This window comes from Nomascus leucogenys, chromosome 10, assembly GCF_006542625.1.
Source record: "Nomascus leucogenys isolate Asia chromosome 10, Asia_NLE_v1, whole genome shotgun sequence".
Lineage (NCBI taxonomy): Eukaryota > Metazoa > Chordata > Mammalia > Primates > Hylobatidae > Nomascus > Nomascus leucogenys.
Window position 1 is genome coordinate 2,068,685 of NC_044390.1, and position 19,256 is coordinate 2,087,940.

Here is a 19,256-nt window from a genome sequence, read left to right on the forward strand (position 1 = left end):
GACGACCATAACATCCATGGCATGGGATTCATTAACTAATAGCCCACCCCCGTGGCCAATTATACAGCTATTTTCATTACAAGATTGTGCAGGGCTTTTCCATGTAGAGTTGCTTCTGGGTTTCCAAAATTCTAAATACCATTTTATCTCAACCACATGAAAACAATACACAGGAAAAAGACAGAAGGAAATGTGTCAAAATGTGAACAGCAGCTGTATCAGAGGAGTGACACTGTGAATATTTTCATGTTTTACATGTATGTGTGTGTGTGTGTGTGTGTGTGTGTGTGTGTGTGTGTGTGTTGGCAGCCTCCAAGACAGCCCCGAATGATCCCTAACTCCTGGTATCCACAGCCTTATGCAGCCCCTTCACTGTGCCAGGGTGATTCTGTGTGACCAACAACATACAGCAGAGGTTAGTGTGGTGTCACTTCCAAGGAAAGGTTATATGCACACTCATTATTCACAATCGCCAAAAGGCGGAAGCAACCCAAGTGTACGTAAGCACATGAGTGGATAAGCAAAATGCAGTCTATGCATACAATGGAATATTATTCAGCCTTTAAAAAAAAATCCTGACACATGCTACAAGGGTGAACCTTGGGGACATTAAGCTCAGCGAAATAAGCCAGACACAGAAGTAAAAGTACTGCACGATTCCATGATTTAAATGAAGTATCAAGTCAAATTCATAGAGACAGAAAGTGGAATGGTGGCTGCCGGGGGTGGAGGGGAGGGGAATGGAAAGTGTTTGTTTAATGGCTGCAGAGTTTCAGTTTTACAAGATCAAGAGTTCTGGAGATGGATGGTGGTGGCGCTGCACATTAGGAATGTATTTAATGCCACTCAACTGTACACTTAAAAATGGTTAAGATGGCAAATTTTATGTTATGTGTATTTTAGCACAATAAGAAATTTAGGGGAAAAAAAAGACAAAAAGTTTACAAAGATTACAGCTTTAGTCCTGGGCACACTCCCTCTCTTTTTCCCTTGGATTACTCACTTTGGAGGAAGCCAGCTGCCCTGTAGAGTCCTTTGGAGAGGCCCATCTGACCAGCAGCTGAAGCCTCCCACCAATGTCAGTAAGGAGCTAAGGCGTCCCACCACCAACCACTGTGTGAGCCTCTCAGAAGGGATTCTCCAGCCCTGGGACGCCCTGAGAAGACTGAAGATCTTGAGCCACAGCCATGCCACTGCCCCATTCCTGACCCTCAGAAACTGTGTAAGATAGTCAATAATTGTTGCTTTAAGCAGCTGAGTTTGGGGGTAACTTGTTACACAGCCACAACCAATACAGGCGGGTGAGTGTTTTTGTTTGTTTGTTTGTTTTTTGAAAGACAGTGCAGTGTCTTAAGGGCATGTCTGGGAAGTACAAAGACGTGTTATCAAACCCTGGCTTGGCCATTTTCTAGCTATGTGAATGTATGAAAGTGAACACCTTCAATTACCTAACCTCTGCAGGCTTCAGTTTCCTCCTCTGTTAAAAGGGGATAACAGCATCTACTTCAAGGGGGGTTGTGAAGTTGTGTCTGCCTGGGCCACCACAGAATCCTCAGGCCCTAGAACAGTGCCTGGCACTTAGTAAGTACTCAATAAATGTATGTACAGCAAATGACTGAATCCTTAAATTTCTTACATGGTACCTTGAACAGGCCCGAGAAGCAATCATACATGATAGGAAGACACATAAAAAGCTACCTGCTTTGAGTATTTGCCCAAAATCAGCATACAACTCTCATACTCTCAATTATACTCTCAGGGCTGTGAATCAGAAATGCCCAGTCCTGCTGCCCAAGCAAGGAAAATGCGGGTACCTTTCCAGGAACCATCAATGAACATATTTAGAATACATCAGAATACGTATTAGATACCATTGATCTAGAATTCCTGTTCAGGGGGTAAAAATTCAACCATGCTTTTCTGGTAGCCCAGAAAATTGTAAATTAAAACACCAGTTAAATTTCTGATCCAGTTATATTTTGCTGGACCAAATTACTCATTTTCACAGTCTCTTTCAATATAAGTCAGCTTTGGTAGACAATAATAGTAAGTGGGTAGACTGGTTGAAAATGGCCTCAAATCCTTCATTAGTGGAGTCTAGTTCCCCTATCCTTGAATCTGGGCTGGCCTTAGGGACCTGCTTGACCAACAGAATCTGGCAGAGGTAATGTTCTGGGACTCTCAGACTACATCACAGAAGACTTCCAGCTCCTGCCTCAGCCTCCTGGAACACTTGCTCTGGGAGAAGCCAGTCATCACAATAGGTGTCTCATTACTCACATGCCATGCTGTGAGGAAGCCCAAGCAGCCACAAGGAAAAGTGATGTGGAGAAAAAGAGATGCCCACTAAGGCCTCAGCTATACCATCCATACCAAAGCAAGAGACAGACATGTGAGCAAAGAAGCCAGCAGACTACTCTAGCCCAGCTGCCATCCAACAGCCACCACACAAGAGATGCCAGGCACGAACTGCCCAGCTGAGCCCATCAACCCCAAAATAGTAATAAATTGTTGTTTTTGAGCCATTAAGTTCTGAGATGGCTGCTACCCAGCAAAATATAACTGGATTGGAAATTTAACTGGTGTTTTAATTTATAATTTTTCTGGGCTACTAGAAAAGTATGGTTGAATTTTTAACCCCTAAACAGGAATTCTAGATCAATGGTATCTAATACATATTCTGACATAGTCTAAATATGTTCATTGATGGTTCCTGGAAACACACAGAGTGATATTTCACCCTTTCATGTATTCATTTGACCAATATTTATTAAGTGCCTGCCATGCACCAGGCACTGGGCATACAACTGTGAATAAGACAGACATGGTATTGGCACCAGGTTTCTTCCATACTAATTCATTAGTAAATAATGATAAAAATAACTAATGTTCATTAAGCACATACTACATGCCAGGTATTGTTCTAAGCCCATTGCACATATCATCTCACTTAACCTTCAAAACAACCCTACTATGTAGGCACTTTTATGAGCTCATCTCTTTTACAAAGGGGGAGACTGAGGCACAAGAGATCACACAGATGGGAGTGGCAGTCAGTTCAACTCTCAGCCCCAATATTAGATGGCTTCATCCACGTATAATACAGATCTAGCTGGCATCATGGCCAAGGAGCAGTTTAGTTTGGATCAGACCCTGAGATGGACGGCATGTCTTCTGCCTATAAAGAAGACAGTTGGATAAATATCACAGAGTGTCCCAGCTGGTGCTTCTCTTCCAAATAGATCACAAGGGATCCTGAAGCCCCTTCCAGAGATGGTGCTTGACAGTTGACCTCCTCCCTAGTGTGATGAAGGCCTGCACGTCTCACATTATTGCTGGCTGATCACATCATCCATGCATGACTCTGCCACATGAAGATCTTGAGCCACGGCCACAGATTAAATTTCTGATCAAGTTATATTTTGTTGGGTAGCAGCCATCTCAGGACTTAATGGCTCAAAAACAACAATTTATTACTATTTTGGGGTTGATGGGCTCAGCTGGGCAGTTCGTGCCTGGCATCTCTTATGTGGTGGCAGTTGGATGGCAGCTGGGCTAGAGTAGTCTGCTGGCTTCTTTGCTTACATGTCTGTCTCTTGAGCTGGTATGGATGGCACAGCTGAGGCCCTGGTGGGCATCTCTTTTTCTCCACGTCGCTTTTCCTTGTGGCTGCTTGGGCTTCCTCACAGCATGGCATGTGAGTAATGCTAGATCTGTTGTGTCCTACAGAGGGACGTGCTGTTCTGAACTGATTCAGTGGCACAACCCCCATGGCACAGGGAAAGAACGGGAGCTCTGAGCACACACCACATGTGAGATGTGCCTGGGCCTGAAGCCAGCTGTACACATTTCTATTTTGCCCCTTTGGGGGTTTCAAAATTGTTTTTAATTGTTACTCACATGAAAAAAAAATCTACAATTTACCAAGAAAATGAATTTCTAGTTTCTCTTTAAACACCAGAATATCTGGCTACTCTAGGCTAGAGCTGAGTGGTGGCTGGCCCTTTGATGGGGCAAGAGAGCTCCAATGTGCCACAGGCCCCACCTGCCCACTTATTTATGTAAGACACTCAGAATGGTAGTGCATAGCATACAGCAGGCACTCAATAACTGCCAACTATTGTTACTGACACACAGAGCTCGCTGGCTCTCTCCAGCATACTGAGTCTCCCCACCACCAACTGAATCCCAAGGGGAGGCCTCACCCCCGCTGGCTAGTCCCTCTATGGTCCTAGGGTGCCCTTCTGGGGCTTGGGCTCAGGGTAGCCTCCTCTGCCTCAGGGGTCACCTTTGATAGAAAGCAGTTGGGCTGGTGGTTCAGCGTGTGGGCTCAGGAACCACACTCTGTGACAGAATCCTGGCTCTGCCCCCATGAGCTGTGTTTCCTTGGACAACTGTCTTTCTCTTTCTGAGCCTCATATGTGAGGCAGGCTTCCTGGTAACAGTGTCCCCCTCCACAGGGTCATGATTTTAAATGTGTACAAATATGGTCCAAGCACAGTGCCTCGTGTGATGGAGGAAGCTCTCAGTAAATGTCAATTCTTGCTATTACTTAATGTTGATATTTAATATATATCTTATGTACAACTATAGACCCTTATATGATATTATTTGACCTTTTGGCCCAATATATCTTTCAGCCAGCCCAGCTAATAATTCCTCCTTTTCTAAAAATTTAAACTACTTGATTGAGGTGTGACTGATATATAAAAAGCTGTACATATTTAACAATGCACATAACTTGATGAGTTTGCAGATGCATATACACCCATGAAACCATCACCACCATCAAGGCCATAAATGGATCCATTACCTCCAAAAGTTCCCTCTCACCCCTATATTTATTTATTTTACAAAATTGTAATATAACAGTTCCTTCTGGAAGTCTTCCCTAAGTACATCCACCTAATTCACTCAATAAATATTCACTGAGCAGTTTCCAGGCACCAAGCCCAGACTGGCACCAGGGTTGTGCTGAGACACAGAACACAGCCTTCCAGGTCTGGGAGCCCATCATGTTGGGACAGAAGTGCTACAAAGGGCCTCTGAGTTCTCTGCACGTACGTGTCCAAGGCCACTTTTTCTAGTACTCCATCTTTTTCGGTTTCCTGTCTAATGACACAAACCATTTCACCACAGAGAAAACTCTAAAGAGCTGAAACCAGACAGGCTCAATTTTTTAAAAAATCAGAATGTAATTACACTAGTAGTAATTTTTAAAAAACCAAACTTACACCAAAACTCCCAACCCTGTTGAAATAAAAACAATCAACAAATCTTTCTAAGTAATGTAGGTAAAAGAATTCAAGGCAAGAATCACAGACGAGATATAAATGAAGGCATCATGGTGCAATCGCTTAGAAAACAGTCTGGTGGTTCCTTTACTGGTTCAACAGAGTTAACCATATGACCCAACATTCCACTTCCAGGTACACACCCAAGAGAACTCAGAACGTATGTTCAAAGACTTATACATGAATATTCATAGCAGCATTATTCATAATAGCCAAAAAGTGGAAACAACCCAAATGTCCATCAACTGATGAAAGGATAAATAAAATGTGTAGAAACACACAGTGAAATATTGTTCAGTCAAAAAAAGGAATGAAGCTCTATATGTGCTACCACATGGATGAACCTTGTAAATATTATGCTGAGTGAAAGAAGCCAGTCACAAAAGAACACACCGTGTATGATTCCATTTATTTGAAATGTCCAGAATAGTCAAATTCATAGAGACAGAAAGCTGATTACTGGTTGCCAGGGGCCGTGGACTGATGGGGGAAAACAGAAATGAGTGCCAGTGGGTACTCGGCTCCTTTTCAGGATGATGAAAATATTCTGAAATTGACTGTGGTGACGGTTAACACGACTCTATGAATGTACCCAAAATCAATGAATGTACACTTTGTGGTACGTGATGTGTACCTCAATAAAAGTATCAAATAAATGAAGACAGAATAAACCAAAGCTCCCAAATAAGTCAATCGACACATTTATATAGCAAAATAAATTACAGGTAGATTTAAAAGTTCATTGTTAGCATTCAAATGATAAATGGTGAAAAGGAAGAAAATATAGCTGCTATGTGACCTGTGGATGGAGAAACCCTTTCACAGCTTAAAGATGAAGAAAGACACCACAGTGGGAGAAACCAACAGATTTGATTTTAAAAATATGAAATGCTTTTATACAGAAAAAATAAAATAAACAAAAAACACATCTGGGAAGAATATTTGCCACAAATATTTACACACACACATTTGCTTCTGTAAAGTCTTTAAAGCATACTCAGATTCCTGTAGACTGGTAAAGCACAAGATGGATCATTTCCCTGCTCACAGAAATGGCTAGTAAACATTTTCTAAGACTTGAACTTCACTAATAATACAAACAATGCTACTCAGAAAGAAATCACGTGGCACCACTTGTCCCCTATCAGGCTCATCATGGTTTATAGCATTTGTCATTTATATCCATTTATCATTTATTATCATGGTGTAATATCACACCAATCTAAATATATCCAACATGCAGAATAAATGCCTGACAACAGCCATATAAATCAGCGGAGACCTGCTCAGACATGCTGGTGGAAATACATACCACCATAACTGATTTGGAAAGTAATATCAAAATACCTCAAAAATACCCAACCCAATCTTCCTCTTCAAGGAATCGCTCCTAAAGAAATCATGTAAGACACAAGGAAAGATTTGTGCCCAGGGTCCCTCATGATGCTGTTTATAACCAAAAAAAGAATACTTGGAAACCAATACAGGTCCAACAACAGAGGAACCATTAAGTAAACCAGGGTATGGCCACTGAACAACACTTTTATATGGTCATTAAGATGGATGGTACAAAGGAGTTTTTAATGACGTGGAGAAATGCTCAGGATGAAACCTCTGATGAAAAAGCAATGTTTAATATTAAAATTGCTTAGCCAGACCCAAACATTCCAGAGTGATTATCTTTTGGGGTTAAATCATGGGTGAATTTGTGGGCCTCATTCCCATAAGCTTTTGTACTTTCATCACACATGTGGGCATTCACAAGGAGCATTTAGTGTGTTTGCCCATTTTAAAGGTCACACATCCAGCATGGTCCTGCGCGAGTTTTCACTCAATGTCACATGTCTAAACCACAGGTGCCTACCTGTGTCTCCTGAGAGTCCAGAGAGCTAGTTTGGCCATTCCAAAGCTTCCCTGTCCCCTACAACTGACCCCACAGCCAGGGTCAGCATCATCTGTAAGCACAGCCCTCCTCATCAGGGCAGACACAGCCCCAGAAGATGGGACTGGGGGCCTTGGAGAGGGTTCGAGCAGCAGAGGCTCACCCAAGGCAGGATCCAGCCTTTGGAAAGGAGAGTGACAGGGCAACATGACTCACCAGTGCCTCATCAGTCAGCAGCTGAGCAGCCATCCCTCTGCTGCCCACGGTGAACAGGAAGACAGGCCTGGGGTGGCCAACAGTGCTGTAGGGAGAAGAGAGAGGGAGGCATGCTGAGAGACCAGGCCTAGGCTGGCCTCACAAGTGTAGACGGGACAGACACACACCCACTGAGAGACAAGCAGAGACAGACAGACAGACACACATACACACACACACACACATCAACAGTGAGTATTTAGAGGGCTTACTGCATGTAGGGAACTTGAATGTATCTCACTTGATCTTCCAACCATCCTGGAAGGTAGGTACTACTTCTACCCACCCATTTCACAGATGAGGAGACTGAGGCCCAAGGAGATTAAACCACTTGCTCAAGATTACAAAGCTGGGACTGGAGTCAGGCAGAGTATGTCTGGGTCCACATGCTTAGCCACCAGTCTACAATGCCTCACAAACACACTCCCATGTACACTCCTACAGATATGGTCAACACACATACACGTTCCCATAGCCTGCTGACGGCCACCGGACACACTACTCTCTCCCAGTGGCCCTGCCCGGATCCCTCCTTGAGTGTGAGTGCTGGACTGAGGCCCCCTGAATTGCCCCAGAACCACCTGTGGCCTCTTTGGGCACTTCCCCCAGACTTCATGGGGTTACCATGAGGTTCAACCAGCAGATATGAGTGGAAGGAACTTCCACCCAGGGGCTCTCAGAGCCAGATTCGCCTGGAGAAATGCATCCTGGTTCAATTCTCTTCCAGTTCTCCTGACAAGCTTAGCACAAAGTCTCAAGTGGAGAGGTATCTTAACATCCCTGCAACCCCTCACTCACCCCTTGAAACAAAAGAAAAGCAGGAGAATAAAATCCTGTCATTTGCAACAACATAGATAAAACTGGAGGTCATCGTGTTAAGTGAAATAAGCCAGGCATAGAAAGACAAACTTTGCATGTTCTCACTTACTTGTGTGAGCTAAAAATTAAACTCATGGAGATAGAGACTAGAATGATGAAGAAACCTGAGGCTGGGAAGGGTAGTGGAAGGGTTGGGGGGAATGTGGGGATGGCTGATGGGTATTAAAAAAACACAAAGGGTTGCAGTGAGCCAAGATTGCACCACTGCACTCTAGCCTGGCGACAGAGTGAGACTCCGTCTCAAAAAAAAAAAAAAAAAAAAAAAAAAAACCCACAAAGAAAACACACACACAAAGAATGAATAAGACCTACTATTTGATAGCACAACAGGTTGACTATGATCAATAATAATTTAATGAGACATTTAAAAATAACTGGCCGGGCACGGTGGCTCATGCCTGTAATCCCAGCACTTTGGGAGGCCGGGGCGGGTGGATCACGAGGTCAGGAGATCAAGACTACGGTGAAACCCCATCTCTACTAAAAATACAAAAAATTAGCCGGGTATGGTGGCAGGTGCCCGTAGTCCCAGCTACTCGGGAGGCTGAGGAAGGAGAATGGCGTGAACCCGGAAGGCGGAGCTTGCAGTGAGCCGAGATCATGCCACTGCACTCCATCCTGGGTGACTGAGCAAGACTCCATCTCAAAAAAAAAAAAAAAAAAAAAAAAAAAAAAAAAAAAACTAAAGATATAATCAGATTGTTTGTAACACAAAGGATAAATCCTTGAGGTGACAGATATCCCATTTATCCTGATGTGATTATTACACATTGTATGCCTGTATCAAAATATCTCATGTACTCCATAAATACATAAATCCACTACACACCCACAAAAATTAAAAATTAAAATTAAAAAGAAAAGCAGGGTTCAGGCCCCAAACTTAGGGTGACCATAATATCTCATTAGAACTACCTGGCTTTACTTCCATTTGTTTTAAGGTTTGTTTCCCTTCTTACAGCAAAACTCAGCTTCTTTTTACAGCAGTCACACAGAATGCCCTTTTAAACTAAGTAGATTTAAATTAAAAAAAAAATCAGTGAGCCAATTCAAGTAAATGGCAAAGTAAAAAAATAGGATCCATGACACAGATTAGAACAAATTCTTGGAGTTTGAGACATGTTGGCTCAGTCCTGGTTTCTCCCATGATGGGGGGCTCACTACCTGTGCCACCAACACCTCTGACTGGAAATGAGTTTTTCTTCTGCTATAAACAGAAACATGCCTCTCTACATCTCCATCCCTTCAGGATCACCCAGAACAACCTCAGTCCTCTCCAACACAGTGCTCTTTTAGCTGGTGCACCAATTCTCAAAGTACCAGAATCACTGGGGATGCTTATTAAAATATCACTCAGAATATATATTCCTGCCCCCCACCTCAGGTCCTCTGAATCAAACTACCTGGGTAGGGCCCCTGAATCAGTATTTATAAACAAGTTTCCCAGGTGATTCTGACACCTCTTAAAGCGTAAGAACCACTAAGACAAAGAAGAGCCTTTCTTAGGCCAAATGGCCCCAACTTCCACAAGTGAAAAGTAATTTTTATTGCAGGGGGGCATATATATAAGGCCAAGTTGGCAGAAGCCTTTAGAACTCAATCGGGAACAATTTTGCCCCCTGGAGACATTTGTCAACGTCTACAGACATTTGCCAAATTGTCATAATTTGGCAGGGGAGTACTATGGGCATTTAGTGGGTAGAGACCGGGATGCTGCTAAACATTGTAAAATGCACGGGACAGGCCCCACAACAGAGAATGATTAGGCCCAAAGGTCGGTAGTCTGGAGGTTGAGAAGCCCTGCTGTAGAACAAAAGGATCACAAAGGTGTGGGCTCGGGGTTCCTACCACTTAATGCCTGTACACAGGCACCACACCTGGCCTACTGTAATCACTCAGTGAAAATGTCCTCTGGGTTAAAACTCTTCATTGGCTTCCCCCACCATTAGAAATCACTCAAAGTCTTCACTGCCACCCACACAGCCCTTATGATGTGCCCCTGATGGCCTCTCCCCTTCCATCTCCTCTACTCCCCTCTCCCATGCTTGGCCCCAGGCCCCCTGGCCTTGGCATCTGCTGTTCCCTCTGGAGGGAATGGTCTTCCCATGGTCAACTCCAACGTTACCTTCTTGGAGACATCCTTTACCCCCAATCACCTAACCTCAAGCAGCAACTCTCTCCCCCTCTATTTTCTTGCAGTACAAACCACTACTGACAACTGTCTTTTTTAAAATAGTTGTTTTCAAGTTTGTCATCTGTCTTCCCTCCATGAGAACAGAAGTCCCCAGGAGCAGGGATGATCACTTTTAGATTGTATTTCCGACATCTAGGACAATGTCTAACACACAGGAAGCACTTAGACATCAAGCTGAATGAACAGATGAGCTAATTTCTAGTGCTGGCCAGGATTCAAAGGAACAGGCCCTCTCACACACTGGTGAGGGAATGTGAGTCGCTCAACATTTTTCTGGAAAGTGAACTGGCAATACACAAATCCCATAACCCAGCAACCCTGTTCCTGAGAATCTGCCCACACCAATTAAAGCTCTGTGTAAAAGTTACATACAGGAAAAAAAGATATTTACGGCAGCATTGTTTCTAGAGGCAAAAAAAAAAAAAAAAACACCCTCAAAACAAAATTAATAAACATTACTAAAGGAATCAAATCAAGGGTAGGGTCTCCAGAGTATGAAATATCAGGTCGCCTCTGTGAAGCAGAGTTAGTTCTGCATCTGTTGACATGTCTGTGGTTTCACTAAGTGAGAAAAGCAAGTTACCCAGTTTTATGCATAACTTCAGCCCCTTTGTGAAAAAACAAACCAACACATGTGGATGTGGACACATCTGTACAGCGTTTTCCAGCCTGGGGAAGGCTGTGGGATGAGGCTGGGTTGGTGTCTGGAAAGCATGGAGTGGGAATGAGAAGCGGGTAGGGGTTATTAATTATTTTTTCTTTCTCTTCCTTTGAATTGTTTCCCTGGGTGTAGAAACTTCATATTACCATCAACATTTTTGAAACAGAATTTAATTTAAAAAAAGTATTCCTTGCAGATCAGTGGTCTCTGACTTTCACCCCTGTCCTGTGAGGTCAAGAACACTGGCCCATTTTGCCAGATCACAGCAGTGACCAGAGCCCATTTACCCAGTAGGCACAGAGCCTGGGGCCCATGAAGCCTTTAGGGGCCCATAGGAAGGTCTTAATTTCTTTTAAAATCATAAGAAACTATCTAATCCAGCCTAGATTACATTTGTCTTCCTATTAATGAAATAACAAAATGTAATTTTTAGTGCTTTAAAAAAACAGTGGAGCAAGGGGCCCATGAAGGCAAAGTACCCTTAAAAATCATACAGCGGCCCTGGAAGTGACTTGCCCAAGAGTATGGCCAGTGACTGTTGAACCCAGTTTGGCCTTAGATCTGGATTCTTCTTCCTCTGAGCTTTTTGGCATTTCCTTCCTTTCTTCCATTTCCATTGTTTCCAAGTGGGAATTCCCTTGGGGAAAATCCTGCAACCTTGTGTCAGCCGAGCGGAAAGGGAAAAAAGGGATCTCCCATTTGTCTGGTGGTTAATTGTGGGAGCTCTGGGACCTGGATGCCTGAGGTAGCCTTGGGTGAGTCACTTAATCTGAGACTCAGTTTCCCCATCTGTAAGATAAGGATGATGATGGTCCCTACCTCAGAGTTACTGGGACACCTATAAATGGCCAGCACTGGCTGCATACACATTCCCTGAACAAATCAACCTCTCCTTGGTCAGAACGGAGTAGGGCACAGAGACCCTTTGGGAGTCTGATCCCCCTTTAAGAAGATCCTGTGGGAGGCAGAAGAAACAGCCTTCCTTTTCCCCTCCTCCACCCGGCCCCTGTCACTCCCAGGCCCCTACGCCTCCAGAGCCTTCTATGGGCAGGAAAAAGCCAGGGAACTGTGGGCGGGCAGACTAGGAGAAGTGTAGGGTGAGAAGGTAGTGGCTCTGCTAGGCCCCCTTGTCCAGGCACACAGTCTTTGGAAGAGGCACACCCAGACGCACCCACCCCTGCAGAGTCACACGCAAACATCAAGAAATACTCAGACACAGGTGGACACACAGAAATAGGGAAAGATCCGGACAGGACTGGCCCCTGGAGAGACACACCCCTACACTCATGCCAAGAGACACGCATGGAAAGAGCAGACATAGTGGACACCCAGAGGGCACCCTCCCACAGAGACACTCATGGACAGAGATCAAGGCTGACACACCCACAACACCAAGACAAGGACACAGGCGGTCACTCAGAGATATCACCACACATGCATAGGCAGAGACCTGGAGAGACACAGCTCCACAGAGAGACCAAGACTCTGAAGAAGTGGGACACACACACACACGTTACCACACATGACCCACACGGACACACATGGACACATTCACATTCATTCACAGACCCAGCCTCTGGACGACACGCAGTTTCTCTCTCTCCCTCATACACACACACACACAAACACACACACACACAATCACAATATCCAGAGACACAGCCATACCCTCAGGACGACACAATCTGTCTCACACACACATACAGACCCACACAGACACACACACAGACACATTCACAATATCCACAAAGACACAGCCTCATCCTCAGGATGATATGCACTGCCTGTCTCTCACACAGGCCACCTTACCCCCAGGATGGCCCTGGTGTTCATGCAACTTTCCTACCTCCAACCCACTCACGCCTCTCCCTCCCTGGCCCTGGCCTCTCCTCAGCCCCTCAGCCGCTCCTTAGCCCCTCCGCTTCCCCTCAGCCTCTCCTCCGCCGCTCAGCCTCTCCAGGCGCACCTCGGTCCCGGCCTGCACGCCCTCTCCTGCGCCCGCACGCCCTGGACCTGCACCCAGCCCTGCACTCCCCGTACCTGGGCCTGCACGCCCTCTCCCCGAGGCCGCGCCCTCCCCGGGGCCAGGGTCCGGCCCCAGGCACAGGTAGAGGGTGGGCGGGACCCCGCAGCCACACTCACCAGCTCGCCGCTCTGCCAGGACAATGACCGCGCCCGCTAGGCCCGCCCGGCCGCAGTGCGCCTGCGCGGACTGCGCCGGACTACGCTTCCCAGAAACCCGCGCGCGCCACCTCCCCTCGGGTTTTTTCAGCCGAGCCCAGCCGAGCGGAGCCGAGCGGAGCCGAGCGCAGCCAACTGAGCTCCTCCATCTCACAGAGGCCTCCGCGGCCAAGGAGGCGGGGGCAAGAAGGAGGATTGAGGGGGAGGAGGCAGGGAAAGGGAAGGAGAGAGAAGAGACGGAGGGAGGAAGGGTGGAAAGAAGGATGGAGGGAAAGGAGGGCCGAGGAGGAGGGACAGGAGGGGCGAGGAGGAGGGACAGGAGGGGCGAGGAGGAGGGACAGGAGGGAAGGGGGGAGGAGGGAGAAAAGAAGTAGGAGAGGTGGGAAGAAGGATAGAAGGGGAGGAGGGATAGGGAGGAGCGGGGAGAAGAGAGAGGATGGGAGGAGAGCTGGGGAGGAGGAAGAAGAGATGGAGAAGGAGGAGGGGTTGGAAGAAGGATGGAGGGGAAGGAGGAAGGGCTGAGGAGAGACTAGGGGAAAAGAACAGGTCAGAGAGGAGAGGAACCAACAGAAAGAAGAGGGAGCGGGGTGGGAGGAGGGAGGAGCAGGGAGGCAGGAAAGGAAGAGAATGGAGAAAGCAAGGAGGAGGAAAGAAGAAAGGGTGCAAAGGGGGATGAGAAGGTGGAAAGAACTATAAGGAAGAAGAAAAGGGTGGGAAAAGGAGGAAAGAAAGAGAAAGTCGAGTTGGGGAGAGCAGGACAGGCTGAAGAGAGGAAAGAATGGGTAAGGAGAGGGAGGAGGGAAAACAGAAAAGGACAAGGGATGGGTGGGGGCAGAGAAATGAGAGGAATAAAAGAGGCAATAAAAGAGGGGAATAAAAGAGGCAAAGAAATGAGGGGAATAAAAGAGGCGTGTCACATCTGCTGCAGACATTTCTGCGGTCCAGCCAATGGACTGGCCTGAGGGACCATCCCAGGCAACTTTAAACCTGATAATCATGCTTATTTTTAAAGAACATTTTTAAAGCATACAGATGTGCAAAGAAGAAAATGAACATAGGTGTAGAATAAAATGTATAGGAGACTATCGGTTTGGACTGAGTTCCTGCACTAGGCCCAACGGATCAAATCGAAATGGAGCTACTCATGCTGAAGTTCCAGGCCACCAACTCCAACTAAGTTGTTATCTGACCTCCTCTCAGGAGGGAAAGAGAGAGATAATAGCCAAGTCCCAAACAGGCCAGTTTTAGCAGGCATGATAAAAGAAATCCCCTTTGCTTTAACCTTGACAGGGAAAGTAACTTTGAAATGACCCATCCAGTCTTATTCTCTGTTTCTGCTTTCCTCAGCCCGCTTCTGTGTATGAAGCCATATTCCTCTGCTTGGATCACCAGAACACTAGTTCTATTTTATAGAAGGAGGTGTGGCTGGATTCAAGAATTGCAAATAAAAAACAACTAGATCTTTAAACTAAATGTCAATTCCCTTTATCTTTAGATATAAGAAAAAAGCATTAATCCTTGTTGTTGTGAGTTTCCTTTGTTCTGACCCCTGGTATCCACACTTTATGATTTATAAACAATATTCACAGTCAAGCTACTTTCCAGATTAGTTGGGTAATACAGACGGGGGAGCTTACACAAGAGGAAAGGTAGGAACCAGGTGCCTGGCCGAGGCCCTTTTCTATAGTAAACCACAAAGCCAAGTTTAAAAACATTTGCTGAATGCCTGAGTGGCCACAAAACTGTCAACAGCAGCTAGCCTTAGGTGGTGATTAATGATGTATTTAAATGAAATATTTTATTCTGAGATAAATGTGGATTTATTCACATCAGGTTGTAAAATATAGAAATCATACAGAGAGACCTACGTCTCTTAGGTACTTTCACCCAAGGGCACCATCTTGCAATATCACAAGTAGGATACTTACGATGGTCCATTCAAGAGGCAGAACATTTCCATCACAACGATCTCTTCCAATATTTCCACAAGGATCCCTCATCTTGCCCTTTTATAGCCACACTCACTTTCCTCCAGACTCGATCATTAGTCTGTCCTCCATATATACAATTGTGTCATTTCAAGAATGTTATACAAATGGAATCATACAGTATGTGAATGGTGGGATTGGCTTTTTTCATTCAGCACAATTCTCTGGAGATATATTCAAGTTGCTATACAGAGAGAACTTAATTATCTTGCATAACAGAAACTTTATACTCGTTGAGTAACATCTTCTCGCCTCCCCCAGCCCCTGGAAACCACCATTCTAATTTCTGTTTCTATGAGTTTGACCATTTTAGATTCCACATGTAAGTGGAATCATAAAGTATTTGTCCTGCGACTGGCTTCTTTTACTTAGCATAATGTACTCAAAGTTTATCCATGTTGTTGCATATGACAGGATTTCTTTTTCTAGGGCTTAAAAATATGCCATGGTGTGTATATGTGTGTGTGTGTATGTCACTTTTTTTATCTGTCCATCTGTCAATGGACATGTACATTGTCTTCATCTCTTGGCTATTGTAAATAATGCTGTAATGAACATGCAAGTGCATTATTCATTGCAACCTCCTTGAGATCCTAGTTTCAATTCCTTGGCCATATACCCAGATGGGGATTGCAGGAATATATGGTAGTTCTACTTTTAATTTCTTGAAGAACCTCCAAACTGTTTTCCAAGAAGCACCACTACTTTGCATTCCCACCAACAGTAAACAAGGGTTCCAATTTCTCCACAGCCTCACTAACATGTTACCTTCATTTTTTTGAGACTAGCCATTGTAACTGGGGTGAAGTAATATCTCACTGTGGTTTTGATTTGCATTTCCCTGATAATCAGTGATGTTGAGCATCATTTCATATGCCTGTTGGCTATCTATATGTCTTCTTTGGGAAAATGTCTACTTAAGTCCTTTGCCCATTTTTAAATCAGGTTATTTGTTTTTTAGTGTAATTGAGTTGAAGGAGTTCCTTATATATTTTGAATATTAACCCCTTATCAGATATATGGTTTGCAAATATTTCCTCCCAATCAGTAAGCTGCCTCTTCCCACTGTTAATTGTTTTCTTATTACAGGATTTTGTGTGAACATAACTCTTCATTTCTCTGGGATAAATGCTCAGGAATGTAATTACTAGGTCATATAGTATGTTTAGTTTTTTTCTTAACAAATTGTCAAACTGTTTTCCAGAGTGGCTGTACCATTTTACATTCCTGGCATCAATTTATGAGAGCAGTTTTTCCAAATCCTAGCCAGATACCCAGGAGTGTGATTGCTAGATCATACGGCAAGAGTATGTTTAGCTTTGTAAGAAATCACCAAACTGTTTTCCAAAGTGCAAACTCACAGCAATGAATGAGAACTGCTGTCCACAATCTCGCCACCATTTGATATTGAAAGTTCTTTTTGGATTTTAGTCATTCTAATAGGTGTGTAGTCATATCTTGTTGTTGCTTGAATTTGCAATTCCCTAATGACATATGATGGTAATATGACGGTAAGCATCTTTTTCCATGCTTATTTACCATCTGTATATCCTCTTTGCGGTTTTTGTTAGATCTTTTGCCCATTTTTCAAGTGCATTGTTTTCTTATTGTTGAGTTTTATGAGGTCTTTGTATATTTTGTATGTAAGTCCTTTAGCAGCTATGTGTTTTGAAAACATGTCCTCCCAATGGTGGTTTGTCTTTTAAGTCTAACAGTATTTTTTCACAGAGAAGTTTTTTGTTTGTTTGTTTTTTGTTTTGTTGTGTTTTGAGAGACAGTCTCCCTCTGTCGCTCAGGCTGAAGTGCAGTGGCACGATCTCAACTCACTGCAACCTCCATCTCCCAGGTTCAAGCGATTCTTTCACCTCAGCCTCCCGAGTAGCTGGGATTATAGGCGCCTGCTACCACATCTGGCTAATTTTTTGTAGTTTTAGTAGAGACAGGGTTTCACCATGTTGGCCAGGCTGGTCTCGAACTCCTGGCCTCAGGTAATCTGCCCGCCTTGGCCTCCCAAAGTTCTGGGACTACAGGTGTGAGCCACTGTACCCGGCCCACAGAGTAGTTTTTAATTTTAATGAACAACTTATAAATTTTTTTCTTTCATAGATTGTGCTTTTTCTTTTTTTAAATTATTTTGGATTGTGCTTTTCAATCTTGTATTTAAAAACTCATTGCTAAACCAAAGGTCACCTAGATTTTCTCCTGTTACTTTCTAGGAGTTTTATAATTTTGCATTTTTACATTTAAGTCTATGATCCAATTTAAGTTAATTTTGTGAAAAATTTGTCTGTTTTTTCCATGTGGACATCCCATTGTTCCAGCACCGTTTGTTGAAAAGACTGTTCTTTCCCCATTAAGTTTCCTTTGCTTCTTTGACAAAGATCAGCTGACTATATTCATGTGGTTCTATTTCTGGGATCTCTATTCTGGTCCATTGCTCCTTCTCTATTCTTTAGGCAACACTACACTGTCTTGATTACGATAGCTCTGTCTTGAAGTCGAGTAGTATCCGCTCTTCAACTCTGTTCTTCTTCTCTAGTATTGTGTTGGCTATTCTGAGCATTTTTGTCTTTTCATATAAACTTTATAATCACTTTCTCAATATCCACAAAATAACTTGCTGGGATTTTGATTGGGATTGGTTGAGTCTATAGATTAGTTAGGAAGCACTGACATCTGAACAATATCAAGTCATCCTACCCATGAACATGGAATCTCTCTCAATTTATTTAGATCTTCTTTGATTTCCAAGGACTGTGTATCTGAAGTTTCCCTTCTGGATTCAATTGCCATCCTGACCTTTCCCAGTGGCTTCCAGTGGGGCTTTTCCTCTTTCTTCCCCAAAAGAGGAACTGGATGGTATGGGGGCAGGCCTGGTTCTCCAGCACAGAGATGCCACTGAGCTGCTGCTGTGGCCTCTGCTTTATGTGTGTGTGGGGGGCGCAGGGAGTGTGAGTGATCCCAAGGGAGGTACAGAAGGGTGGGGTTGTTGGGGCCCCAGGTTGTTGGTCCTTTGGAATCAACCACAGCTATTCCTCCCCAGATGTTTCTTCCAGAGTGCCTGGCTCAGGATCCACGATTCCAGCTGTGAGTGAAGGAGTTCAGTGTGGGTGCAGGAGGGCCTGTGTGTCCTGGTGCCCTGTGCCTCTAACCTCCCCCAGAATGTCCTGACGTTTTTCCAGCTCAGGGGTGCCGAGTCCATGGTTTTAATTTGAATGATCCAGTGGCCACAAATGACTCTCCCCACAAAATGCAGGAGGAGACCCAAAGCCCATTTGCCTCCCTGGGGCACCCCCAAACCTATAACTGCTCCCTGAGCATCAGAGATGCCTAGATGGGGGATACAGGGAGGTGCTATGTTCAGGTAGAGAGAGGACCTACTGTCAGATAGTCACTGAATTAACGGGCTGTCAGTGCATGTGCCAGGTACGGAATTGGTTCTAGGGAGGGCACAAGGGATGGAGTGTGGGCCTCTCACTCCACGAGCTGAGCTGGAATGGGACCCTCTCACCTCTCCCAGTGAGCGGGCAGGAGCAGGCTCAGATTTGAAAAGGGGGCAGTCTCAGGGGATCCCCTGAAGTCCTGAGTCCTGGTCTCTGCCCCTCTCTCCTCCCGCCTCTGAGCTAGCAGCTGAATGTCCATGCTCCAGAGATCCTGGAACTTGGACACCCAAGGATGGTGGTCTTTGTTTCCTGGGTCTGTGAGGGGGGTTCAGTCTCTACCTCCTCTTGAATGGGGGCTTGCCTGGCCTCCCTGGGCCCCACAACTCCAATGCTTATCCTCAACCCAGAGCCTCCAGACCATGGCACCAACCTCCCTTGCCAGGTGAGCCTCCTCCGGGACTAGTGTGACCTCAGAGAGCCTTTAACTCAGCATTTCCCGAGAGTCCTTGGGCAGGTTGTTGGGGCCTTGAGGAGGCTTG

General features: G+C 44.9%; 1 protein-coding gene across 3 annotated transcripts in view; it reads right to left on the minus strand.

Moving 5' to 3' along the window:
- ZNF71 (zinc finger protein 71) overlaps nt 1–19,256 on the minus strand; it is a 39,095-nt gene that overhangs the window by 17,004 nt on the left and 2,835 nt on the right. Inside the window, exons 1-2 of one of the 3 annotated variants that reach the window (XM_030819528.1) lie at nt 13,308–13,367; nt 7,393–7,477 (exon numbers count right to left, since the gene is read on the minus strand). In XM_030819528.1, coding sequence (XP_030675388.1) covers nt 7,393–7,425 — 33 coding nt within the window. In that variant the 5' untranslated portion in view covers nt 7,426–7,477; nt 13,308–13,367. Of the gene's footprint in view, nt 1–7,392; nt 7,478–13,307; nt 13,368–19,256 lie in introns of those variants that run through there. The other 2 variants (XM_030819529.1, XM_030819527.1) reach the window with 2 other exon arrangements.